This window comes from Necator americanus, chromosome X (assembly GCF_031761385.1).
Source record: "Necator americanus strain Aroian chromosome X, whole genome shotgun sequence".
Lineage (NCBI taxonomy): Eukaryota > Metazoa > Nematoda > Chromadorea > Rhabditida > Ancylostomatidae > Necator > Necator americanus.
This window is the reverse complement of record NC_087376.1, coordinates 11,586,957-11,613,438: the sequence shown is the minus strand read 5'-3', so window position 1 is coordinate 11,613,438 and position 26,482 is coordinate 11,586,957. Positions and strand designations below refer to the sequence as shown.

Here is a 26,482-nt window from a genome sequence, read left to right as displayed (position 1 = left end):
TATACGAAGGTTTTGAATATTATGTTGTTCTATATTATGTATTTTCGTTATCGCGAGATTCCGTTGTTCTTTATGTTGTTGTGTTGTTATTGTATAAAGGTTTAATTATCCAAGTTTGAGGTATATTGTGGAATGTCGGTTTGGAGCGAATTACCGCGTAGCAAGAAATCAAGGGTGAGCAAACTCTTGCGTATCTACAGTGATTCCGTCCATTTCTTCCTAATTGGCGTAAAAACGGCTCGGAAGGTGCGACGTGTGTACGAGGCTGGCGCGCTCCAATCGAACTCCTTGTAGAACATAGCCCGAAACCGTATCTTCCGCGCCGTTTTTTACGGCAATCAGGAAGAAATGGACGGAATCACCCCCCTCTCCATAATCTACTATCCCGTATACGAATACTCCACCTGAAATCCGTACCATCATGGATCATCCAAGCGCGGCGCAGCGCGACCGCGCCCCCTCCCCCAACAAGTATCATGAGTTGCGGGTATGGATACCGGCACTCAAGTTATTGTATTGTTTTTGTTCATGTATTTAGTTTCATGTTGTGTTCTTTTTTGTAAGGGAGCGAAGGTAGGCGAAGAAACAAACGAAAGAACATTAATATAAAAATAAATGTTACAAATGCAATTTTGAACCAAATTTTAAAAACAAAACATGAGCAAAAACAGGACAATAACTTAAGAGCGATATCGTTACAATGTAGATCTACATAATAAAAGGAAGCGGACATAACAAAATACGAAAAAAGGAACTTAAAAGACGAAAAAAAACTAGAAAGAATAGCAAAAGATGAAAACAAACAAAAAATGCGGTGAATACCGATTCGGATGACGTAGCTCCACGCTACTTTGGTGAATTGCCAAGCAGATCGCGCGCAGGATGCTGCGAGCAGTCCAAAACCACGTTGCTCCTGCCCGACCGTTCGTGGAGCTACACTCGTGCTTCATGCCTTTTTGACCCGACTATATGTTATGTCTGTCCCTTTCTGTTTCCTCAGTAACACCACGTGTGCGACTACAATGCGATTCATCTATCGATTGCTTAGCAGATAAAGAAGCTCCTGTAACATTTCAAGCATGCCTCCTACCAAGCCTTTCCTGCGCAGTTGGCGATGGAGTGCATCCTAAGATGGTTCACCGTCGTCACTTCCTAAATAGCCGACTCTGTTTACTTGCCGTCGATCATTCGCTGCATCGCAGGCGCGTCGGAAAGAATTCTCCATCAATAGTTTTTTTTCTTTTTTTTTAAATGACTACTGAGCCGTTCTGGAAAATCAAACACATTTGTTGGAGCTTTTTTTAATGTAAGCTGTGCTGGACTGTCTCGAGTTTTTAACGACGAATTTCATATATGTGGTTTGAAGTGCGTACATAATAATGATTGGTTGTTCGCCAAATGGCACAAATAGAAAATATTGAAAAGAATGAGACATTAGGGAAACTGAACGTTAAAGGCATCACTCCACGAATCTGAGGTGGTACGGATTTCAGGTTGAGTATTCGTATACGAGATAGTAGATTATTGAGAGGAGGGCGATTTCGTCCATTTCTTCCTAATTGCCGTAAAAAACGGCCCGGAAGATGCGGTGCGTGCACAAGGCTGGTGCACTCCAATCGAAATCATTGTAGAAAGTAGCGCGCTGGAACGCCCGAAGCTGTATCTACCGGGCCGTTTTTCACGGCAATTAGGAAGAAATGGACGGGATCACTCCCCTCTCCTTAAGCAACGATCCCGTATACTATACGTATAATACTCCACCTGAAATCCGTACTACCTCAGATTCGCGGAATGATGCCTTTAAGTGATTACTTCCTACCTCTCGTATTTATACGTAGCAAACTGTAAAATGTGTTAACTTGTTTGCGCTCGCCTGTGGCCTATGCTCACTTTTGCTGAAAAAATTTGGAAAATCCCTCGAAAGGCAAGGCCGCAAAGCCAAGATCTCTTTTAGATGGTGATAGGCACTTTTTGTGATGTCAAAGGATAACATCGCACTCTTTATTATCTTAAGTTAATAATAATCTTTGATTTATTTTCTAATACTGTGATTAATGTCTCCTTATGATTTTTCACGAATTCCACTCTTAGCATTTGCTACTTCTCTACCTTCATGCTTTTTTATACTTTCTCAGAAGCAAATTTCATCTGTCATTGCAAAAAAAAAAAAAACGAACAAAAACAAGAAAAAAAGCCAAAGCAATAGAAGCACGGGATGGGTAGGCCTTAGTGACCACACGGGGACAGAAATGCCTGCTCTGTCCTATCGACAGCCCATTCTGCAGACGCAGATTCGCCTGCATCGAATCGGTTGTGTGTACCAAGAAAGCGTCCCCTATTCCAGCTTAGGTAGCATTTCAAGTCTTTGCATGTAAGAAAGTTTGGATTGGTGATGAGCTTTTTGTTTATTATTACTTCTTCACAATGAGTTTAGCTTCTTTTTTTATACCTCCCTAGTTTTTCGTTGGTCTGATGTCATGTCAAGATCTGTGCATGTTCAACAGCGCTAATGTTCTTCTCCGATGGCTAAGCCGTATCACATACTCAATCTACTGCAATAATAATTCAGCAAAGAACTCAACGTTGGCAGATATCATCGTCCTACGGTGGAAACAGCGCTCGCTTAGTTTTTCCTCTCACCATATCTTCACTTGTTTCCGTTTAGTATCTTCATCTCGACCATGAGGCTTTCAAAAATCGTCCTTTGAAGTTTGCTGAAGCTCACGCCGAAATATCATTTGAAGTGGATTCCGTAAGTAGTTTCTCAATTTTTTTCTCCAAAGTTTTTTTAAAATCTCAGTTGCTCTTCGCATGGCTTTAAAATACGCGCATTTCAAAAGCAAATATCAAACGCGTTGTTATTCCTAGTTTCCACAAGTTCCTAGAAGGGATTTGACTTCTAATAAGTCCGAATTTTGACGCCCGAAGTCTTTCACAAGTAATAGTAGTAAAACAAGTAGTAGATAATAGTAATGAAAGATTAACTATATTTGGTTTTTTTGCGGAGACAAAGAAATCGAAGAGCGAAACATATATATAATATCTGGTAGAAATGTCCTTTGTTTCGAAAAACACAAAACCTTGACAGCAAGGATTTCGAAGTAGCTAGCATAACAATGTGCAAACGCCGGGTATCAAGGTAATAGAGCTGTGCAGTGCTATTCGTTACTTCCTTCCGCACTCTTTTCTTATCAGCTGCGTAGTATCGAATGATCCTAGCCATTACCTGTTCGATGGATCGTTCAATCCTGCTGACTGCATTCGTGTTTTGTTTGTGAAATAAGTAGATTCCTAAAACATGCATGCATCGAACTAGAAAGAACAGTGGTATTAAGGAGGCGGACACGCAACCGTCTCTATTTAAATTAGCTGATAGTTATGTAGTGTATTCAAAGCAACTATAAAGTTATGTACCTCATCACTTTAAGGAAAATAACGCATAGAACACCCAGTTCAAGCGTAGCAACGGCTCAGGCACTTCAGCGCAGGCCTTTGGAGGAATTCCACAACTTCCGCTTTGAATAGTATGACATGTGGAAGAAGTTTTGTGGAAATTTTGCGCAGCTTTCCTTCTGTTCTTTGCGGAGTACGAAAATTATGTAAATTAGACTCTTCTATCAATTTTCGGAACATTCAGTGGGATTTGGATCAGTTATGCGCTGAGGAAATGTTGTTTCCTGTTGTACTAAACGTCAGAAATACGAACATGGGACTTCGCTGATGACTTGAGAATCTGTAATGGCATAATAAGGAATAAAATTGTGGAACGAAATTTCTAGCCACTCTCGAGAAAGATTCCAAATCACCCAGAGGGACAGCAACCCCGAGAAATCCAAGTAGACCTAGATCATATCGATGATTTTTTGACACATCAGTTGTATCTCTTACAAAAACAACTGACGAACTTCTTAGATTTTTTCGTGAGTTTTGAAGAAGTTGTAGAGGGAAATTGCAGAAATTGTAGTGGTTCTTCTTTCTTTTCTTCGTGTAATCTTAAGGAGCCTTTAAGTTTGTAGGAATTGAATTGCTGCACCATATACGCGATTAGTGTTTTTGATAGTGGCGGCCGTGCTCAAATGCGTTCCCATTAAGATAATCCACTAATTGAATAGTAACTTGTTGATATTGGGTTTCTACGCCATCTTTATTGTATAGTTGTTCATAAACACAGATTTTTTATGACTAAGCCTATGAAGTGATCCTAGTCATGCACAATTACACGGACAGTTGAGACAGAGATACAATCCCTACGAGTTAAAATCTTCGAAGCGCCCTAACAGCAGAAGTAAAAGGTGAAATTAATGAATTAGGACTTTACTAAGACTGCACAATCTTAATCATTCATACCTACACGAAAAACAAAATCAGTAGAACAGTAAACCAAAGGCCCCGCGGTGCCATCGCCACATCGATCAGTCATCTGAAGTGGCCCATTGCGCTCCTCCACCGATCAGAAACATCCCGCTTAATGTTATTTTTTAATGGCTTGATCAAGTTGTCAAGCAGTTAACTACACGTTCAAGACCCCTCTCTTAAAGGCATCACCCCACGAATCTGAGGTGGTAAAGATTTCAGGTGGATTATTCGTATACGAGATCGTGGATTATGGAGAGGGGGTTGATTCCATCCATTTCTCCATGTATTAGTGGAAACGGACAACACTGGAACGCTGTTTCTTACGACGTCCTCAATTGCAGCGCGGCACCCGGCATCCGTACCACCTCAGATTCGCGTGGTGATGCCTTTAAGTTCCTTCTTAGAAAGTCTGTCCTTTTTGTCACAGATGCTACGGGCTGCGGTGTCTAGACAGAACGTGCAAACCGCTATTTTAATTTTGGTTCGCTAATCATGCTGATCTCTCAATCTATGGACAAGTTGCTTTGGTACTCGCATGCGTTCGTTCCGTTGAGCGAGAATGGGAGTTGTGGCCCAATTCTTCCCTTACGGAAATTGTCGACTCTAGGATCGGCTATAGACTAGTCTTTCTTGACGTCTCTCCAAAATCAACCGGAATTCGTTCCACTGACAAATGCGCAACAAGTTATCAGCAAAAAGTGGATGCTATAACTGGTATTCATTAACATCAATTAACATGTTACTCGATTGCAATTTTCATATTTTCTCGGGTTCTGACGCAAAATTTTCTGGAGAAAATTGTGCCATCTGTCGGACCTTCCTTTTAACGTAGGTGATGGTATGATTGTAGAATGGCGGAATTTCTATTGACGGGTTGCCACGTAGCTCACGAAGGACCTAATAGAATGTACTTGACTGTTGGGTTTCCAAAATCGCTTCTGTCTCGATTTGATGAAATGGACGAAAGCAGGACGTAGCTTGTACGCGATAATTCGTTGGAATTTGAAGCATTGTGTTCTTATTCAATTGTGCTGAATTACTTTCGAAACGCTGCTTCTTTGTTCTCCTTGTTGTCCTTCATGTGATCTCCATCTAATCATCTCCAGAACAACTGTAAGTAGCTTACAAAGTGATACAAAATGGCCAGATTAAGCAATAGTTGCTGACTTCGTGCGGACTCCTCTTCTTATACAACAATTCGATCTTGTTGGCCTTCTATTGATTATGAACATTGCATTCCAATAGGATACATACGTTAACCTTCACCATCACCATGCCAGCGTAGCTAGCATTGTTTGCCGCACACAGCCACAGAAAATACTGTTCCTTTTTTCCGTAATGTCATTATAGAGTCTCCTTTCATTGTTTCTTCGCAAAGCTTCGCGAGCTTGAGCATGCCAGTTGCCTGCAACTTGTGCTGCTACACACCGACGTATGAATTCAAGTTTTTTTGTAAAGTTGCGTCTCTTGATAGGTTTCAAACTTTGTTTTTTTTTTCGTAGTGTTATGGATATGTATCATCAACCTTAATGATAGTAACGGAACATGGTTTTGTAGTCGTCAAGTATATCGTCGCTCATCGTTTTGCTCAGTTATCGTCCAATATTGCGATAGAGAACGGCTAAAGTAAGCCACTGCTCCAACGCTAAAGAGTGAAATTCTTGGGGCCTGGAGAAGAGACTGCACTTTAAACAGCACATAAGTCAAGTTGAAAACGTTAAAATAAAAGTTGCTGGCGTATCAATCCACTTGGGATCCGCCAACGCGTTTTGCTGCAATTTGTAATCGTTGAGGTTTTTAGAACGTGTGTTGGCCTGTACAATGACTTGTGAGGGCCATCTGATAATCAAGTCAGTGTTTTTATACTCCCGGGCAGGTTTGGCACCAAAGGACCCGGAGGGATGAAAGGCTTGGTTTGCACCAGGGCAGTTTTGAACCATCGACCGTGAGGCTACAACGGACCTCTAACCGACTGCGCTACAGCCGCCCCTATCTGTAAGTATCTCGCTCCAGTACGTAATACCTGGAGCTAAACCTCTAGCTAGCCACAAGAGTGCGTATCGTTAGGTACCCGCAGCCTCAGCGACAACCTAACCTTAAGAGAAACGACTGCAACGGCGATCGTTAACTGCGCAGCGCAGCAGTCAATAGCTTGAGCAGAGCATTGCGCTGCATTTGCCTTCCGCCCCGCCCATCACTTCGTCCATCTTTAGCCCTCATTGTCTCATTGCGAAACATGCCTCAGAGGGGCTTGTTATCACTGGCACTGCTTTTGTACGGAGTACCGTTCGTTTACGTGTGAAGGATCGAATGACTGCACATGAAATGCCACAAATAGAAAATAATAGTGTTTTATTTGTGTAAAACAAACGAACATTTCACAAACTATTGCTGTTCCTTACGTGCATTATACATTCTGTATAAATACAAATATATCTGTGTCTTCTATATAGTTTTCAGTCACAAATCTACATCTTCCAACGACAAGCTTCTCGTTTTTACAATTTTAACATTTATTTTAGAACATTTTCAGCTTCATTTATGTTTTCAGATGTTGTTTTATTCTTGTAAAAAAGTTTTCTACGTTTTTACTTCACTTTTAGCTTCTTCATTTTCTACGTTTTTCCCATTTTTTTCTACGTTGCTACGTTGTTTCCTTTTCGTTCTTCAAACCTTTTTAGAAGGGAACTCTGCCACGTTACTGCAATACAAAGCACGGCACATGACCTGGTGTGGTGATGGATGGGCGTGGGTTAATGATCACAGCTACCCTATGATATGCCTGCTCTGGCCTACCGATAGCCTCTCCTGCAAGCAGTCATTCGATAATCGGCTGCGGGTACCCAACGACCGCTCCCCGCTAGCCATAGCAGAGTAAAAAATTTTCTGTTTTCTTGTGTTTTGGGCTCAAAAATTCCGTCTTTTGATGCAGGGAGTAGACATCGAAAGCTAATTACCCTGCAGTAGACGAAGAGAGCTGCGAAAACTGTGGGTCAGCACCTATTCTCTCATAGAGTGGCATCAGACAGACTTGAGGATAGAGAAGAACACAGAAAGAAGAGGGAACAGAAACCGTAATTAAATCGGAGATGAATAGAAAATTCGCAAGAATAAATCTGAGAAGTAAGATTTAGGGCTTGAAGTAGGGGAGATCAAGTAGTTGCTAGTAGCTATTGCAGAGGTAGGTGACTTTGTATTTAGGCTAAATGGTCGATTAGATGAAGGTAAACGCACTTTAGATAGAATAAGTGCAAAATTAGAATACACAACTCATAGATTGGGAACTAAGCATACAAATTCTGGGGAAACAGAAACTGACTACTTACGGGCTGATAACTCAGAGCCAAATAATAATGAGGAGCCTGATTGTTCAGGCACACATCCGTCCAATTCAAACTCTCTAGAATGAAATCTCATTCCTCATCTCATGATCAGCGTCTGTCGATCGAACTTCTCCAAGCATCTCTAATAAAAATTTTACAGAGATGCTGAGGTGTTTGCCGAAACTGGGCGATTTTCGAAACTAGTCCACATAAAGCAAGGGGCTAGATAGAATGGAAAGAATTCTGCTGCTCAGAGAAGGCGAGAGGCAAACCCTAGGATGCCATAAAGGGTACAAAATTGATAACATTTACATCTGGATTATGAAAACACTGAACGAGAAATACAGCAACAAACCTACGAACGGGTCTCAATTGTGCAAACCACTTAGCATGAGGTCAACAAGCAATACCGCACATAGCTACTCAGCAGTTTTCGATCAAGTCCAACTTGTGGTCAACTCAATGATATCGGCAGGATATGATGTGCGATGGTGCTGTGACCTTTTGAGAAGGGATCATATCAGCAAAATTTTCTTTGGGCATCGTTAAATCAGTTGTGATACTTGGACAATTGCTCGAGCTGCAAACAGTCGAGAACCTTGCGGCGGAGAAATCGTGGCTAATGACTACATCGAAGACTTACTGAGTCAACAAAATGAACAATGATGTGAAAACTTAAGTGAATAAGTGTGGTCGAGTCTCTCGTCGCTCGAAGCGGTTCACATCGATTCCAATCGACATCTCCACCGTGCCGCTTCGAGCGCAACCGCTTACGCAACTGCACCCTGCTTCACGTCGTTGTGACCCTACTATATGTCAGCTATGGACTTTGTATAATATGTGGGGCATATTTCACAACAATGATCATCATCCAGCTATGGTGTGCAGAACAGTAATAGACGAAAATCAACGTAATATAATTAGAGAAGATAATAGATGCCAGAAAAGATGCTAGAAATGCTGCTCATGTAACCGTAGCAACTTTGATTATAAAGAAGCCGGACTGCATTCAGTGCGGACACAAACAACACAATGCGAGCATTTTGGCCTACCTAAACAAGCAACTGAAACATGCACAGTGTCCGGAATAGGTGGACATATTGTGTGTCAGAAGTTTAAATTCGTACAGTAAAGGAAATGAGGATTGGTACATTATTCAATGAAGTCATTATTTTGAGAATCTATGATCACAAATGGGTTCGCAAGCGACAACCATATTGAAATTGAGTTTCTCGAAGGAAACGATATTTGTCAGTCAAGAATATTTTAAAAGTATTTCGTTTGAACAAGGAATTACAACTGCTCCATTTCCACTAAAAGAAAACATTTGTGAACTTGAGGATAACTATGCTGTAGTGCCGTAGCCATTCGTCGTTTAGAATCACTTCGAAAATTATCCGAACAAAATAATGTACAGCGTGAATGATACAGCAAGGTTTCAAAAGCTATGAGGAAGCCGAATACAGTTTGGTGATACTAAGGTTAGCGCTGTAGGCATTACTACATGTGGCACATTCGTGTTTGGAATGTAAAACAGAAAAACAGCATTTTGACTAGTTTTTGGTCTTTTCTCAAAACGAAAAGGAAAGTCGTTGTCAAGTACATGATCTATGAAGGATAGTCATTTATTAACAAGGTTTACGTCATTTTATTAGCATCAAATTGGTACAAGATTATTTTGACTTGCCACCTTAAAGCCGCCTTTACTCGAATTCACATTGCCACTTCAAATAAGGATTTATGCAAGTTTTTATGGCTGAAAAAACGTAAATCTTACCTGACCAGAGACGTTTTGGTCCGCATTAGGTTCAGAAGACTCCCTTTCGGAGTGACGGTATCTGCAAGCACTTTGAACATGTGCTTAACGTCATTAACGCGAAAGGTCGGTGGCAAAGGTTTTATGGTAAGGCTCGCCTTTACTTGCCCTGCTAGTGCCCGCGGAGTTATACTTTAAACTAAGGTAATTAAACCACATCTATCATTATATACAAAAACATGACAATAAAGAGACAAACTAACAGAATTACAAAGAAATTGCATCAATTAATGTAAAGGAAAGTAACAGAATAAATGTAGCATTCGCTGATGAGCTCTTATAGCGTCTTCATATTTAACATTGCTAGATAACTGTGGTAAATGATACGAGAAAAGAACAGAAATCAGTAAATCACATTCTAGACTTGCTACCTAGAATGAGCGTTCATAAAATACCATACAAATAATTAGATCACTCTATCGATTCTTCTTTAGTCGATATTTATTGATAGTCCAGCTCTTGTTTATGAGTCATCCCTTTGATGTCGATTGCTCTTCGCAGTTTCTGCGCAATCTGTCCAGTTCTCTCGTGTCAATGAAACTTTTCTGCCTTACTCTGCTTTTGTCTCAGCTAGTGAAGTAGCTTCATGAGGGTTAAAATCCACTAAAAACCTATCCATATTCGTTGCTAATCCTTTAGAAGAATAAAGGTACTCGTAGTCTTACAACTCAACAAGTCAGTAACCATGACTGGCTGAATAGACTGCACTGGCTGGAGCAAAACGCAGATATGTGGCAGTTAAAGTCCATCGATACGCAGCAAGATTCATTAACAGCAGGAATTTGATGCTTCGGATTGGTTCTAATACTGATTAGGCATGAGTCTGCATCACTTCCAAACAACATAGACTTTGACTAATAACTAGATAGCGCAGGTGCCCAATTATTTTCCCTTAAATGCAAATCCAGGTTTCACAACTACTGTTCAGGTAATTATGTTCTTCATGGAAACAAATTCTAAGTTTTACAGGGGTTTTTTACGGGAAACGATCAACAGGTACCCGTATGATACCGCATCAGGGATACTAATGAGAGTCGATAACTGCACTGCGGGATTACTGACAGCGTCATAATCGCCACAGTAGCCTGGCCCGCTCCTCTAGTGCTACGTCTCACTGACGCTCCGCCCACCCCGCATTCTCCGCTTTCTTCGCCGCGCCTGCTCCTCTTACGATGCGCTTTTTGAAATGAAAAAAGTGGAAAAAGTGGAGTACTTGGTGATAGAAGTTCTTCAAAACTTTAGATAAAATCCAGCTATTTGAACTTATTTAAAAAGCATACAACATAATGAAAATATCGATTAGAAATGTGAGTGGAAGTGTTTATTATCCTGTTCGGAATAGTTTGAAACTACCCATCCATCTCTGGAAATACAAGAGATGTTCCCAAAAATGTTCTACTGATCGATGTTATGCTATGTTTCCTTACTTTTTCCGTTTTTTTAGGCATTTATCTTTGCGCATACAGCTAAGTAAAACTAGCATTTAACGTCTGGCGAGGCGCGACTAACGCCTTGCGGGCATGCATTGCATGCATTACCTTGAGACGACTCTTTCTACTTTTTTGAAAGCAGGGAATCTTTCGCGAAAAAAGCGCTGGTGCGAACCCATATAGAATTTTGGTAAAGAGCGACAAGTAAACCTATCTGCGATGGTTTTTATCATTCTCATTATCGTACTACTACTACTACTACTACTACTACTACTACTACTACTACTATCATTATTATTATTATTATTATTATTATTACTATTATTATTATTATTATTACTATTATTATTATTATTATTATTATTATTACTATTATTACTACTATTATTACTTCTATTATTACTACTATTATTACTACTATTATTACTACTATTATTACTACTATTATTACTACTATTATTACTACTATTATTACTACTATTATTACTACTATTATTACTACTATTATTACTACTATTATTACTACTATTATTACTACTATTATTACTACTATTATTACTATTATTATTATTATTATTATTATTATTATTATTATTATTATTAGATTACCAGCCGGACTTCAGGATTTTTGGTGTTCGCTTCGCTCGCCCTCACTGATTAATAAGAAATAACAGTAGCGGCATTTTCTTGTGAAATTAGAATTGTTTTTTTAACCAACGCCTTCTTCATTTTTTTTCCTCGAAAATTTAAGCATAGATGAAAGATTTTGTGGTTTTTCCCTAAACGGGTCAGTTCTATATTTGGAGTACAATCAAACTTGATTTTACGTCTATGTTTCTCTCACATCTTCACAATTTGGAAACCTTATTCGAAGTATTAGTTTTCTCCGTTCTCAACTATTAGCAAAGAGTGATGTGCTAACATGAAATGACGTGAATATCACTATTGTGGTGATAAAAATAAAGTTCTACGTCAGATCGCGGAAACTGTTAACTACTTTATATTATATTAAAGCAGCCTCTTTTCTCACCTGTTTCCTCCTTTTGAGAAAAAGGATGTTAGCAGCATCAGGGAGACATGCTGGGAAATATATGTGCGAAGGGACCCCAACGCGGTAGGAACCCATTCTACCGCGTTGGGGCTCCCGCGCACCAATCCGACTCAGTAGAACCCATCTCTCTTCGCTTTATAGGTTTCTGGCACCGGCGCACAATTCCGACCCCGTAAGACCCGTCCCACCCAATTTTACCTCCAGCGCTCCAAACTGACGCCATGGTATCCGTCTTCCTCTCTTTTTGGAATTTCTTGACTGAGACACAAACGTACACAGGCACAGACACGTGACATAATAAGCCCGTTATTATATAGCGTAATAGTTTTCAAATCTGGAAGTATACATTCACATAAAAGTTTATTTACCCTCACTAACATATGACAGGAACAAGCCTTATCAAGGCCAACATACATGAAAGCGTAACTTTGGGCAAAGGTCCACTGGTAGAGTGCTCGCCTATCTGCTCCTTGGCTATGGTTTGGCACATCACCGGTGCAGAGTTTTGCATCATTATAGGGTATTTTCATGGCACGCAGACACACACACACGGAGTAAGCGCGTTATTATATAGCATGATGATTACATTATTATTATAATGTTTAGAAACTCAATTTAACAGGACCCAAAAAAAAAAGAAGAATGTGAATGTTTCCTGCACGTGCAGTAATCTGAGCAGTTTTAAAATGGTAAAACCCAAAAATGAGCATGCCGTCCGCTTCCTCATTTATCCAGAGTTGATCTTATGGATGCGATCAATTCCAGACCTTTCTGTTCAGGTGATGCTAAGGTCAAATGTTTAAAAAACTTTCGCATTCGATCCTTGTTTTCTCGCCATGTTTGAATTGATTTCTCTAACATTGTCGTATTTCTTTGGAACCTCATTTCTTTTGGAATTCATTCTTTGGAATTAAAGCCATAATTAATACTTCTAAATGGGTAGCATCAGTAAAACCTGGGATAAATTCGTCCGAAAAAGTAATGTCTAGGAAATAGATAATGGTTAGATGATAACGCAGTAATAAATATTCCAATCTACTGCACCTTTTCCACATTTTCCTGCTTCTCTTGTGTTTCCACAGTAGTGTCGATCCAGGTGCTGTTCTGGAAGTGTCCTGTAATGCCTAGATGTTCTGAAGCTTACTGATTAGTCGAACAGTTCTGTACATCCATTCACTTTTTCTTAAAAAAACTGCGGTTGTGCGGACTTAATTAATGACTTAAAAATGTTTAGTTAATGTTAGTTTAGTTAATAAAATTTGAAAGAAATCTTTCAACTTGTCTCTATAATCGAAGGACTAATCGCTTACACTGTTTTGCAAATTTGGAAGTAAACATTCATGTACAGTATACATAAAAGTTTATTTACCCTCGCTCACATATGAGAGAAACTAACTTGCCTCATCAAAGCCCACATGCGTGATAGTCAGAGCTTTGTACTACAGTGGTGAAAAGGTAGACTGCTCGCCTTGCAGGTGCATGGCGATGGTTCGACACTTCAGTGGTGAAGAGTTTTGTATCATTATGGAGTATTTTCGTGACACACAGGCAAACTACACGCACGCACACATACACCTACACATACACATACCTATGGATTTGACCTGACTTTATCTCGGCTCGCGTTAGACGATGATGTCAGCTCGCCGAGATAAAGTCAGGTCAAATCATTATCAATCCATATCTAGTCAGCCGCAGATGTCCGAATGCTTCGAGATTTTTGTGGAAAAGCTGTATCGTAGTGGTGCATCGATCGTAGCAATTGGCTAATGTCCTTATATATGACGCGTCCACACCTTGATCGCCTAGCGCTACCAGTATTACGCGCTGTCGAAGGATTTCTTGTAGTTAGGATAAGGGACTGACGGTATTCCCGGCAAGCTTCTATGACCATCGAAACGGTCTGGGTGTGGTCCATGCAGCTGAACCCTTGATGAAATCCCGCTCGTTCTTGAGTTTGGGCTTCATCCAGAGTCCTGGATATGTGCGTGAGGATGATTTTCATGAATACTTTGTATAATACACTCAGCAAGAATATCAGACAATAGTTTCAAAGGTCTTCTCAGTCACTTTTCTCATGGATAACAACGGTTCGCGAAGTCTTCCACTAGTCTGTGATCCTTTCCTTCTGAAGATGGGACGTTATGTGCGCTGCTGGAATTACAAAAAACGGATGCTCACCAGCCCGAAGAAAGTCTGCTGAGATAAAATCAAGTCTGCGGGTTGTGCCAGATTACATGCTCTTGATCGCTACTCTTATTTCCTAAAGGAGAATTTGTGTTGGCACTTCACCAGCAGATGATCTGGCTTGAAACAGGAGACGATTGGAAAAAGTTCTAGTACAACCTCTCCGGAATGATTTCCATCTTACGAAGAGAAGAGCTGCGAATCTCGTCTTTGCTCAGCAAGGTTGTTAGCGGGATATTATATTCGCAGAAGTTCCTTCAGCACTCTTTTAGGGTTATTCTTCTTTGTGCTGTTTCCAGAATCTTCTTCTACCTGTGTCTCAAAAGACCCTCCAGCATATCTTTCCTACAGCTATTGTTTGCTACTAACCGTTCAATGTGCGATGCGTTCGTATCAAACCTCAAAGTCCTTCTTTCCAACAATTCCGTGGTCGTGGTGGTCTTCGAAATCTGATCAAAGTTTGTCACACGCGGCTTCGAGGCACGTTCAGCACAGGTTCGGATTCCTCTAAGCTGCAGATGGTGGTCCACTTTTAGATCCTCGATGTGCCCTTCCTCAGGATGAAGAGTACTCAAGTACGCAAGTAGTGCAGTATCGTCGTAGACAATTTCCTTTCTCCTTCGTTGCCGGTAGCAAATGTTTTTCTTCCATCGTGCTGCCTTATCATATTTTCGCACGAAGGAGACAGTGATCAGAACCATACAAAAGGATGGTACCACCGAGACGTCAAGTAGACACCACCTCCGGTTGGTGAGTATGTGGTTGATATCCGCACGAGTCGCGCCATTGGGCGATTCCCATGTCCACCGACGATGACTTTCCTCATAAAAAAGGAATTCCCATGAAAGGGGCGTGCGGCGGCTAACCGCGCAGCGAGGCAATTGCCATTTTCATTCCGGTTCCCTTGTCCAAATCATCCGATCCTGTATTCCTCTTCTGTAGTCTTTCCTAATTTTGCGTTGAAGTCTCCAACAACGAATTTGTAGAAGCACTTCTCGTTGCGGGTTACTTCCTCCAACTCCTCATAAAACGCGGAGAGGGCGGAGGCGAAGAATGGCCAGACGTGGTGATTGGATCTCATGATAATCGGTAATATGGACGACAGATGGGTGCAAAACAAAACCAACACTACCTAAATTTCCCGATGAAACCTTTTCCCCACGAAATGACGACGACTGTACTGTAATTCATCTGTTGTACGTCGCTCCTTCTGCTCTCGATCTCACGTCTCTGCACATTAAATTACACGTAGAATTTGATACGCTCTGCAGCTCCGAGAAGGGTATTTAGCTCAGCGTCTGTGGACACTGTTCTCGCATTCCACGAACAAAGTCTGAGATAGTCTCCATATCGAGTCGTGCACGTGTCGGCTTGGTCTAGAATCAAAGACGTCCTAAGCAGGTGTCTCATTACCCTGCACACTTGACTCTCCTGTCTCAGACGTCGGTCGATATGAAGACCGGTGAGCGGCAATCAAATTGCAGGTTGATCAGGACGCGACGTCAGACCTCTACGGATGGATCCTTCCCTACATCGAAATTTCTTCGTTAGGTTTAGAGCAGCGTTAATAACTTCGCGAGAAGAGCATTTTGAATAGAATATTTGTGTGTGATTTGTGGAAGACCTGTTGAAGAGCTGATGATGCAAGCCAGGAAGACTAAGCACGACGTCATCGGACTGACCGAGACGAGACATGGCCTTCCACTGCAGTGTATGACTCTAGAGAAGAACAGTTTTCAGGAACGTGTGACAGTAGTGGAGTTTCTGGAGTCGATGTCTACGTCAACAGGAGTATGGCAATGAACATAGACTCAAACAACCGACGACCCGAATCGGACGTTTACAAATGAGAAGATGTGGATCAACAATCAACATTGACTCTTCGTCGCTTACGCTCAAACATCAAGCTACGAAGTAGAAGTAATCGAAGCTCTCATATGGACCTGGAGAAGTTTTACAAGGAAATCAAACCTTCTACAAGGTCATAATTGGCGATTTCAACACCAAAATTGACCCCAGAAGAACGCCTGTAGAACTCTGCATCGGGGTCCAATGGAATGAGAAGGGAGAGAGGTTTTCGTGTTCAGTATGGCGACTGGACCGCGACCATCCATGGAAAATTGCAATCCCAGAAGCCTTTCTCTTTACGTCGGAAGGGGAAGTCACTCCATTGAGGGTTACTTACTTGGCTTCATCGGCGAGCTGTCGTCATCGTCTGACGCGATTACTCGCATCTTCGCCGATGTGTGTCGCCCTTGAACACAGCTCTGCCCAACCTTCTCGATCTCCTGCGAGAGCTTGCACAGAATCAATCCATTTGCCGCTATTCCATATTCTGCGAAACCTTACGTCTCGCCTGAGCTGCCTATCCACGCCGAGTATCATTAGGTCGTCTTTCACCACCTCAACTCAGAACTTCCGCTTTCGGCCAGGTGACCTCTTCCAGCTTGAATCCGACAGACTCCTCAAAACTCGCTGTACAAGGCGATCTCCTCGTCTCCTTATTATATGACCAAAGAAGTGAAGACGATTTTCTGTAGCCACTTTCGATGGCGGTGCAAGATGTTGATATCTTCCATGTGTCATCCGCCAGTATATACCAGATCAAATTCTGCGTAAAGATCTTCATTGTGGCATACCCTATGCCAAAAGTAGCCAAGTGACCGTCCAAGCAGCTTCCTTTCCGTGCAGTTAAGCCTCCTCACCACCGTAGACGGTGCTGCTTCAAATCTCCGATCCGTACATCATGATGGGGCGAGTTGCGAATAGGTAGACTCGAAGCTTGACTTCGCTGGTGATAGGGCTCGACCACAGGCATTTTGTTAAGGAGTTGAATGCGGAAACGGCCTTAGCGCATCTTTACTGAATATCTTCTCGTAGCTGCCGTTATTCTTCAGCATACAGCCCAGGTAACAGAACTCATCGACGGGTTCTATCGGTTGTCCGTCCACCCTGATTCCTGTTCGAGGTATCGGAGAGATCCACATCTGCTTGCATTTATCAGGGCGTAGACGTAGTCCATAGGCTGCAGAAAACTTCGATACAAGGATGACAACATGTTGAAGTTTCGTACTGCTTTCTGCGAATATGACAACATCGTCGGCGTACTCGAAATCAGTCAAGGGGCACCGTGATGGTACTAAGACGATGTCGGCAGGACACTGATGGACTGTTCTTCACATGATGTCGTCGATGGCGAAGTTGAACAGGAAGGGTCCTGCCACTGCCCCTTGTCTTACCCCAGTTACCACTCAAAAGCTGTTGTACATCCGGCTGGTGTTCGAACTGTTGCAGTTGTTTGTTGATTCATGTCATCAAGCAAGCGAACGAACTTTCCTGATACCTCATCGGCGCGGAGCGCGTTGAGAAGACGGCCTCGATGAGGAGAGTCGAAAGCGGCTTCAACGTCCAGAAAGGCTAATTGCAGCGGCTTCCAGTACCGCTCTCAGCTTTCGATCACTCTCATAACGATGAACCCCTGGTCAATCGTAGATCGGCCAGGGCGAAAGCCAGCTTGCTCGTCGCGCGTTTTTTCTTCGCGATGCTTAATCAGTCGGTCCAGTAGAATCCGCTCCAAAACTTTGTACATAACGCGCAGCGAGGAGATTCCTCGATAATTCCTAGGGTCCGCGACGGATGACTTTTTGTGGAGGGAAATGATGATAGCGTGTCATCATTTCCACAAGTCAGGTATCCTTTCGTCTATCCATATTGAACAGATGATCTTTGTCATCTCACGAATCCCAGACGGAGGAAGATGTTTCAGCATTTCTGCGCTAATCCCGTCGTCTCCACCAAATTTTTCATTTTTCATGTTTTGGATGCAGGCCAGAAAAGCCGACTCGGTCGGTGGTTCCTCGTTAACCACATATGTCGGCCTGTGAACGTGCTCGAGTTCAGGAGCTGACGGCGCTTGCCGGTTCAGCAAGGTCTTGAAGTAACTCGAACTCTTGACTCTCCAAATTGGAAGGGTTGCTTCACCGACAGCCTTTCCACTGGCAGTGTTGAGGACTGGAGAATATCTTTTCATCTTGCCGCCATACTTCTTTAATAAAGCATAGGCTTTCCGTGGGTTCTTGTCTTTCCTCGCCTTTTCAAACTCCTTCGCTCTCGACGTGTACTCGTTATCGCGGTCTTGTTGCAGTTGACGACGTAACTTCCTTCTAAGACGCTTTTCGAGGAACGTGACTAGATACCACGTGTTATCAAACGCAGTGCAGAAAGACCCACTGCGCATTGGTCAGACAATGTTCTTCAAAGAAGGTATGATTCCCTACGAGTTCCTTCCGAGAAGGGGAGCCATTGGGCAAACATTCCACGCGGTTGGGGCTAATGGAAGTACTACTGGTCTCCACTCGAGCAGATCGACGAACAGCAGGAGCAGGTGATACAGATGAGTGTTTTTGGGCGCCAAATATTACTATTTTTATGTATGAGTTGTTGGAAATTATGTACTATTGAGTTTTTCAATTTTTTAAGTTCAGTTCTAAGTTTTATCCTCATCTGTATAAATACTCCCTCCATCACGCTTGACTTTGCAGTTCATGACACTTCCATTAGCGAATGCAAAACAAAACTCACCTTATTTTAACTCGATTACACAATTCTTACTTATAGTTTGGTTCTACAGCACTTATAATTTATAAGTTGGTTAGTACGCCAAGATAAAAATTTATGTGTGGGTTTGAATTTCTTTTTATGCGTGTGTTAAAATGTGATCTATGTGTGCTGCCATCTTCGACAACCTCTTGTACTATTAAATTTGTTTTTCAAACAGAGGTACTAATGCTTAAAAAGTGTGCTTGGAAAGTACTCAAACGTCAAGCCTAATGAGTGTTTTTCTTTAGATAATCTCTAGTCTATAGAGTACTTCAGAAATTGCGCAGTCTTTAGAGTCTGCTGGGATATGTAAGGGTTGATGATTGATGAACTAATAATGTCGATTATTGCCTGAAGACACTTTCTATCACATACGGTTATCTGCAGTCAAATATCCGTGCAGGTTTTGTAGCACTCCGCCAACCGTAAGTGATAGGTTTGGGGGGAAAACGCAAAAAAAAAAAAATTAAATCAATTGTTGTGAGAAGATATCGTCTACAGACTTTGCATATCTGAGATCAGCGAGCGTCGTCGATTGTCCATAGGAACCAAGTTCTGCTCAATTCTGTTGGATAGAAAAGAAGAAGCCCAATCGTTGTCTATGACAATGTTCACCGCCCTGCTTACCTCGCCTCGCTCCCCCTCATCGCTCACTACAGCTGTTTTGAACATTCTCCTTTTTTCACTCAAATGTTGCTTGTGGATTTCTATCGTACATTCTAACTCGAAACGACAGACTTGGCCAATAGGTTGGCTTAACTGCCCAAATTCGGGTCCTTTGGATCTTCAGGCGTCCGTTGGAATTCGCTTCGGACGCACAATTTTGCGGTTTATATAGTAGTAAATCTACTTTTTGTTTATTCAACTGCACATTTATTTATTTGCTTGTTCATTTATTCGTCCACTTATCTCATCTGAATTACTTATTTATTCGTTTCTTTGTTTGTTTACTTATTTATTAATACGCCCAAAGAATGTGGTCTTCATGTACGCTGTTGTATTCACACAAAACAGACTGACAAAAAAGAAGAAGAGAAAATCCAGAGAGGATAGAGGAAGGAAGCTTACATAAGTAGTTAAATCCATTCATTAAATTAGTCACACTTACTAAAAGTTGTTGTTGGGATCCGGAATGTGATAATGTGATATAATAGCTAGGGTGTCAATTCTGGCAAACATTCAAGATAAAAAAATAAGTGTAGCTTTATTTCTCTGATATTGGAGGGTTCCACGCCTTTTAAAAAGTTCCTTCTTCTTCATCGAATCTAGGTAGGCAAATACACCTCTGAAAGCGCAGTTTCGAAAGAAATATTAATGTCTGGGATGCTATCCATGATTTGGAAAATGAGGGGAGTTTGAATCACATCTTGTACAACTTCTTGGTCGACTTTCAAAGCAGTCACATGCAGATCCCCGCTTTACCTCCGTTTTTCCAATTTTGAGGAAGTAGAATTTTTGGAGAAAGGTGAATGCAGTGATATAATAGAAGAGTTATGAGAAGTATTCGTCACCTACAGTAACAATTTCAACGTTAAAAATTCCCAGATTCTATTGTTTTATTGTTGTTTAGCGCAAAGAAAATTATCTATTCTGTGTATAAATAACTCACTTACAAAAAAAAAAAGCGCAGAAAGGGAATGGCTCAAAACTAATTCAATTTAATGTTTTATATATGTAGAGCTGATATGCTTAGCACAACATAAGATTCCTTTGGAATGAATGCGGAGAAAATGCAAATTAAAAACAATTGAAATATGACGATGCAATGCACAAAAATTGCAACTATCTCCTTGACCGTGTGCAATGCAACAATGCATTGCACACGGTCAAGGAGATAGTTGATCTTTATGCAGCGGGGATAAACAAACATGGATCTTATTAGCAAGAATGCGTGGACTGTATTGGTTCTCATTTCAATTGAAAAAGTTGATTTTTATGTGAGTTACAACGTTTCGAAGTGAATGTTTGAAAACGCGCATTATTTTTGCACCAACATATTAAGTCGTTGATGCTTACCACTGAATCATAACCAATATCCTTTTTCAACGAATTCGTCATTTCTGCTGCGACCAGGTTGTTTGTTGCCTCTTGCTCGTTCGGAAGTGGTTCTTTTTCATTATTCGGATCTTCGAACTTTCTAAGGCATAACCGCTCAACTTTTTATTGTTAGGACAACCGACAAACCCGCTTATTTTGGCGGTTTGACCACTGGGAGTGGTTGTTTCGACATCTGATGACTGAGACTACTCAAAATGTGCATAGAACTCACAATAACCAAGGCAAACTCACCGTTAACAAACAAAATCCTGAGTTTATCTTCTCAGCTCTGCGTGTATGTTCAAAAGAAACTATCACAGCAGAACGAATGACTGCGATATCCACTCTAGAAGTGGACTAACGGGTGATGCAAATTTTCATCTTGAGAACATTTTCAAAGGAACAGGTAGAATGCCAGAAGTCGCTTCCGAGGTATACTCGGACAATCACAGTTCTTATATTGCCACTTTTTAGCACATAACCTCAGTCGTCCTTGGGACGTTCAGTTTGCGAAAAAAAGTCTACTGTATATTTTAGGATAACATGACACCACTTTGCCAGATGTATCCACCTGTCTATGACCTTAATGATCTCATTACGAAGCTGCATGCCCAAAAGAACTCCAAGTGATCTGTTTTTCACTCACATCCGATCGCGATTGATTTATACTGTGGCCCATATCTTGACCGTGCGAACGTTCTCTCATGAGAACTAGCAAATTTGATCCTTCCTTCGATACATGTGGATAGCAGTTCTGTTTTTTTTTTCGTGGTGATAAATGTTCACTAAAATGAGACATGGTGGTCATTCACAGAAACAATGGGAATGTTTCCTGTGTATTCTTTGTAGGAATGATGTCTAGCTATTTTAGACTTGTTTATTAAGCGTTACGAGTGAGTATACAGTCACAATAGCCCGTCTAAAAGCAGATGGTCCTACTATGATGAAGACATCAATAACATTTTAGGGTACTGAACTGTTGGCTAGGACGAACCCATTGATGACAAGCGAGATCATCATCTAGAATAAAATAACGAAATATATTGAAAGACTGTTTAAGAAGAAATATCATCTTTCATTAAATTATTTGCCAAAGGACCGCGTATACGAGCCCGACTGCTACATGGGCGTGGTAGTCCTGCTTGTATTTAACGCAATCGGGAGTTCGAGGGTACGCATTGGAAGGTATGAGCTATATAACCGGCACTGTTATATAGCGAAAGATATATCATGTACTGCGAAAAGGTGCTGCCACAACCTGAATGGTCATCTGTCTGGAGGAAGCATGAAATCTTGGCAACAACTATCCGTTTCGTCACGTTGATCTGCCATACGTTGTCCTGCAAAACCCAGCAAACACCCATGTCTAAACGTTCGGGATATCTATGTGTTGCAGGGAAAACGCATCCGAGATAAGCTGATCATCAGAGTATCAGAAACTACACCATCTACTGCGGTGATGCTGATGAATGGAAAGGAATGTAGGTGGCTGCGCGATGGCTGGGAGGAAGGACTATAACTTACGTGGCAAAGGTCAAAACTTTTAACGCCTGAAGAGCAACGCAAGCGGAAGATGAGAGCTCTCAATCTTCAGCTCGACTACGTTCTGACCAGGAGCATTCCTCAGCCAGATATCCGAAAGTCTTTACCTCTTTTGGATGTCGCGTTCGACTCTGTCCACCGTCCAGTTCTTCAAAATACGGTTCTTCTCAGCTTCAAGATACGGTTCCACAAGAGAAACCGAGGAGTTCCTCCTCGATCGAAGATCGACACGGCAGGGCTGAAGGACGAAGAGAGGAGAAAGAAATTTCGCCACCGTGTGTCCATTCATGTTGGAGTATAGACCAAGAAGAAGCTTTGCAATGCAGACTTCTTCACAAAGTGTATCCAGAACGCTCGCGGTTCTATGACCGAGGAAAAAGTTTGCTTTTGTATCTGCGGAGACAAGATATGATATGATATGCTATGATATTCCTCGATCGTGCTCCTGGCGCTACTATTGACGATGGTTTCCTCAACAATAATCTGTAATGATGGAGCGATTAAGATTTTCAAAACTATTATCAACCTAGGGGCCGCGAATACTAGTCTGATTGCTACCTGCACGTGGTGGTCTTGCTTTAACTAAACGCAATCAGGCATTCGAGTGTACGCATTGGGAACGTAGCTATACAACCTGCACTGTTATATGACGAAAAATTCCCACGATTCCCAACATTTTCGAAAGGTGGTAAGGTGCTGCCGCACGCTGCAAAAGGCCATAACCTTAACTGCCTGAATGAAGCATGGAATCGTTGCATCAACCATTCGTTTCGTTACGCTAACTGCCGAACACTTTCGAGTGGACTCTAACAAACTGCCTTGTTCAGGTTTCCACGATATCTCTGTGTGTTGCTTGCTGCTCCAGGAAACACACATCCGAAATGGCCGACCATCGGTATCAGAAACTACATTTTCTACTGCGGTGATGCTGACGAAAGGAGGGTGGGTGGCAACGCGACAGCTGGGAGGAAGGACTATAACAATCTGGTGGAGCAATTTGACTCAGCGTCGCCTAGGTGCGTCTTTCTAAGACCACGGGATCGTAGAGAACGTAAACTCCAGATCGTAAGTGCCCATGCACCTTCGAAAAGCGCTGAGGACAACAGCAAGACGCCTTCTGTGATGAACTCAATGTGCTGATGTCTAAGATATCCAGCCAACAGGTGGTCAATGTGGGAATTGATGCAGATGCGAAGAAAGACTTGAACAAAAATCCGATGTGCTAGTAAAATGGTATTATCCAGCGGAGCGCAGGTCGGATAGCGGTGACCATCCTGTCGATTTGTCCGTACAGACGGGCCTCATCATCGCCTCCACGTTTAAGAGGAATCAGGCAGCTCGTGGATGGGTCGACCCTTTTAATGGCTGAAGAGCAGCGGAAGTGGAAGATGAGAACTCGTAAGCTTCACCTTCTGACGAGGACCATTCTTCAGTCAGAAAAATCTAGAAATATCCAGATATTCAGAGCTGTTTGGGACGCGCGTTCGACTCTGACTACCGTCCAGTTCTTCTTAGCTTCAAGAAACAGTACCACAAAAGCGGTACCACAAGAGAGTTCCTCTTCAATCGATGCTCGACATGGCAGGTTTGAAAGACGAAGAATGCGGAATGAAACTCCGCAAAATTCCGTTCATGTTGGATTGCGAACCAGGAGGAAGCTTTTTAATGCAATTCCTCCATAAAGTTCATCCAGAACGCTGCATGGGCGCTCCCGGTTCTCTTACGGCGGAAGAAGTTTACTTGCATCTGCGGAAACAAAATGCATGTATAATTCTGTACGCGTCACCAGCAGCACTGGAGATTTCAGCCAGGAAGAGCAAGAGAGAGGGAAGCTACGTCGTCAGCTGCAACAATATCGCGAAAACGGATGGATATCAAGAGTGAGAGAATTCTAAACGGCATAGGAGGACAAAAACCCGAAGAAGGACCATTGCTTATGGAGTTGCTGTCGGTGAGGCAACCATACCAATTTGGAGGGATAAGTTCAATATTTTGTTGAGCCGGCAAACGCTGTGAGCTCCTGAGCACCAGCACGTCTACGTCGCGACGAGCACAGGCGGTTAGCGAGGAACCACCGACAGAATCGGAGGTACTTATCTGTATCTAGAAGATGAAGAATGGAAAGTCTGGTGAGACGTCGGAATTAGCGCATAAATGGTGAAATCCCTTCCTGCATCTGGGATTCATCAACTAGTACACGTCATCCATTCAATATGGATCGATGGAAGGAATTATGATTTCGTTGATATACGCAATAATAATTCCACTCCACAAGAAGTTGTACGTCACGAGCCCCAAGAATTATTGAGGAATTTCTTTGCTGCGTGTTACGTTAGTAGAAGTGAAAAGAGAGGGCGAGTGCTCAGAACAGTAGGATCGTACAAACGTAATAAAGAGGAAAAGTGTCTTTTCAGCACTTATGGAACTTCGTCGACAAAGACGTGCAAAAGAGTAGTCATGAGTTTCAGGAATAAGAGGTGGCCGATAAGAGAGCAAGAGAAGAAGAGCAAAAAGATCGCATACGAAAAGTAGCCTTTGGAAGCCTATGCTGTGGATACGAAAAAAGTAAAACAAAGCCAGATTTAGAAAGTTTCTGCAAGTTGGTTTTGTATTTTGCAAGAGTTCTCGAATTCACGAACGGAAATGTTAATCTCTATAGGTTTTTCGCAATACAAGAATTTATGGAAGACAGAGGTGCCGATCGAAAGAGCAAAACTAACACTTCCACATGGATACAAGTTGAATTAACCTGATTTCATCTGTGAACCGTAGTAGGGAATGTGCAGTTCGTTTTGTGCTTTTCAGTAGTTCTCAAATTCACTATCGGAAATGTTGGGCATTTAGGTTTTTCACGATTTTTTCGCCATTCCATTTGTTTGTTTTACACAAATAAAACATACAATTATTTTCTATTTCTTGCATTTCGTCTGCAATTATATATATATATATATATATATATATATATATATATATATATAGTTGAGATTTTGGAGCTGTCTTTCATTCTCATGCAAACTCCTGCCGTGTGGCAAAATACGAGAAGAGTCAGGGTTGCTACGTATAAAATATCTTGCTTTTGAAAGTGAGCTAGCTATTCGCTTGTTCGCCCCACAAAAAAGCCTCTCCTTTTTCTCCAGCCTCCTCTGCCTTGTACGAGGTAAGACGTCCCTACCACACATCAAAGATCATTATTTCTAGAGATTATTGCACTGAAAACACATATAATCAGAAGTGTAGGGAAATTGAAGACCTGGAGTTAAGTAGTGAGCAAACATTTCTTGTCTAAAATTTCACAAATGAGCATCTATAAATGATCCCATTTATTAAAGCTCGAACTCTCATTTCCTATATACTAAAAAGAGATGCGGAGTTCAAATTAAAGTATTTGCTTTCGCTTATATTTGTTACATGTTCCGATTTTTAATGTTTTCACTACATTATATTACTTTTATTACTTATTACTACTTACTTTCATTACCTATATTACTCGTATGAAGTTTTAAATAGCGATTGTCATGGGGCAAATGCGAACGAGGTCACATGTGTTTGCTGCTTTCGTGATGCCCTCGAATCCCACTAAACGTTATATTCCCTAGAAGAAATCAGATGAAATAAGATCTAACAACGAAATCTAGAAGGTAGATGGCCGGTGTGAACAAGGCTTCGTGACTGAAATAGAACGTGGTATAAATGGTGGTCGAAATGGTGATCGTCCAGTCTAAAATATGGCCCTGTATTCCAACGTGCTGGAATTTTGCAATCAGTTTTGAATGACATACTTTATCAGCGGCTTTTGACAGATCAACATATGTTGTATCTATCAATTTGCCTTCGTTACGAGTTAGAGATCAGTCAAAGATACTATCAATAACCTTAGTAGATGTAGAAGCTCCTAGGATAAACTCATGTTGTTGAATGGGAATCAGACGAAATTTTTTTTAGCCAAGATGAGAGTTTATCCCTGACTATATTTTGCATAACTTTTACCGGCGTTGGTAAAAAGCTAACAGGATCTAATTGCTTAGCAGATTGGTGCCTGGGAATTTTGAAATAGCTGTGTCTATGGCGTATATCGTCTACACCTCCGGAAATTCGACTAATGACATTGACGTGTTAAAGATATAAGCTAGAAGAGAAGATA

At 41.6% G+C, this 26,482-nt stretch overlaps 7 protein-coding genes across 9 annotated transcripts; 3 read left to right on the top strand and 4 right to left on the bottom strand.

Moving 5' to 3' along the window:
• Positions 1 to 132: 132 nt before the first annotated feature.
• On the top strand, positions 133 to 21,429 carry RB195_022438 (uncharacterized protein; the record flags this gene model as incomplete). Its single annotated transcript, XM_064209563.1, has 3 exons — positions 133 to 174; positions 2,666 to 2,752; positions 21,337 to 21,429. 3 exons carry the CDS (start codon positions 133 to 135, stop codon positions 21,427 to 21,429), a joined length of 222 nt encoding a protein of 73 aa, XP_064065444.1.
• RB195_022443 (uncharacterized protein) lies at positions 11,145 to 11,582 on the top strand (the record flags this gene model as incomplete). Its single annotated transcript, XM_064209568.1, has 1 exon — positions 11,145 to 11,582. One exon carries the CDS (start codon positions 11,145 to 11,147, stop codon positions 11,580 to 11,582), a length of 438 nt encoding a protein of 145 aa, XP_064065449.1.
• Positions 14,014 to 14,864, bottom strand: RB195_022442 (uncharacterized protein; the record flags this gene model as incomplete). The annotated part of the gene is made up of 2 exons (XM_064209567.1): positions 14,014 to 14,104; positions 14,533 to 14,864. 2 exons carry the CDS (start codon positions 14,862 to 14,864, stop codon positions 14,014 to 14,016), a joined length of 423 nt encoding a protein of 140 aa, XP_064065448.1.
• RB195_022441 (uncharacterized protein) lies at positions 15,406 to 16,749 on the bottom strand (the record flags this gene model as incomplete). The annotated part of the gene is made up of 3 exons (XM_064209566.1): positions 15,406 to 15,539; positions 16,349 to 16,498; positions 16,626 to 16,749. 3 exons carry the CDS (start codon positions 16,747 to 16,749, stop codon positions 15,406 to 15,408), a joined length of 408 nt encoding a protein of 135 aa, XP_064065447.1.
• RB195_022440 (uncharacterized protein) lies at positions 16,986 to 17,752 on the bottom strand (the record flags this gene model as incomplete). The annotated part of the gene is made up of 2 exons (XM_064209565.1): positions 16,986 to 17,337; positions 17,640 to 17,752. The coding sequence occupies 2 exons, from the start codon at positions 17,750 to 17,752 to the stop codon at positions 16,986 to 16,988; spliced, it is 465 nt and encodes a 154-aa protein (XP_064065446.1).
• On the bottom strand, positions 17,837 to 18,400 carry RB195_022439 (uncharacterized protein; the record flags this gene model as incomplete). Its single annotated transcript, XM_064209564.1, has 1 exon — positions 17,837 to 18,400. One exon carries the CDS (start codon positions 18,398 to 18,400, stop codon positions 17,837 to 17,839), a length of 564 nt encoding a protein of 187 aa, XP_064065445.1.
• On the top strand, positions 21,211 to 25,094 carry RB195_022437 (uncharacterized protein; the record flags this gene model as incomplete). 3 transcript variants are annotated; one of them, XM_064209562.1, is made up of 9 exons in its annotated part: positions 21,211 to 21,231; positions 22,196 to 22,280; positions 22,394 to 22,700; positions 23,169 to 23,357; positions 23,636 to 23,739; positions 23,799 to 23,926; positions 24,149 to 24,292; positions 24,831 to 24,940; positions 25,001 to 25,094. In XM_064209562.1, 9 exons carry the CDS (start codon positions 21,211 to 21,213, stop codon positions 25,092 to 25,094), a joined length of 1,182 nt encoding a protein of 393 aa, XP_064065441.1. The 3 variants fall into 3 exon arrangements, with proteins under 3 accessions (XP_064065441.1, XP_064065443.1, XP_064065442.1); XM_064209561.1 differs by lacking the exons at positions 21,211 to 21,231; positions 22,196 to 22,280; positions 23,636 to 23,739; ... (2 more) ...; positions 24,831 to 24,940; positions 25,001 to 25,094 and adding exons at positions 21,578 to 21,644; positions 23,498 to 23,567 and having other exon boundaries at positions 22,394 to 22,616; XM_064209560.1 differs by lacking the exons at positions 21,211 to 21,231; positions 22,196 to 22,280; positions 22,394 to 22,700; ... (2 more) ...; positions 24,831 to 24,940; positions 25,001 to 25,094 and having other exon boundaries at positions 23,911 to 24,225.
• Between the last annotated feature and the right edge of the window lie 1,388 nt (positions 25,095 to 26,482).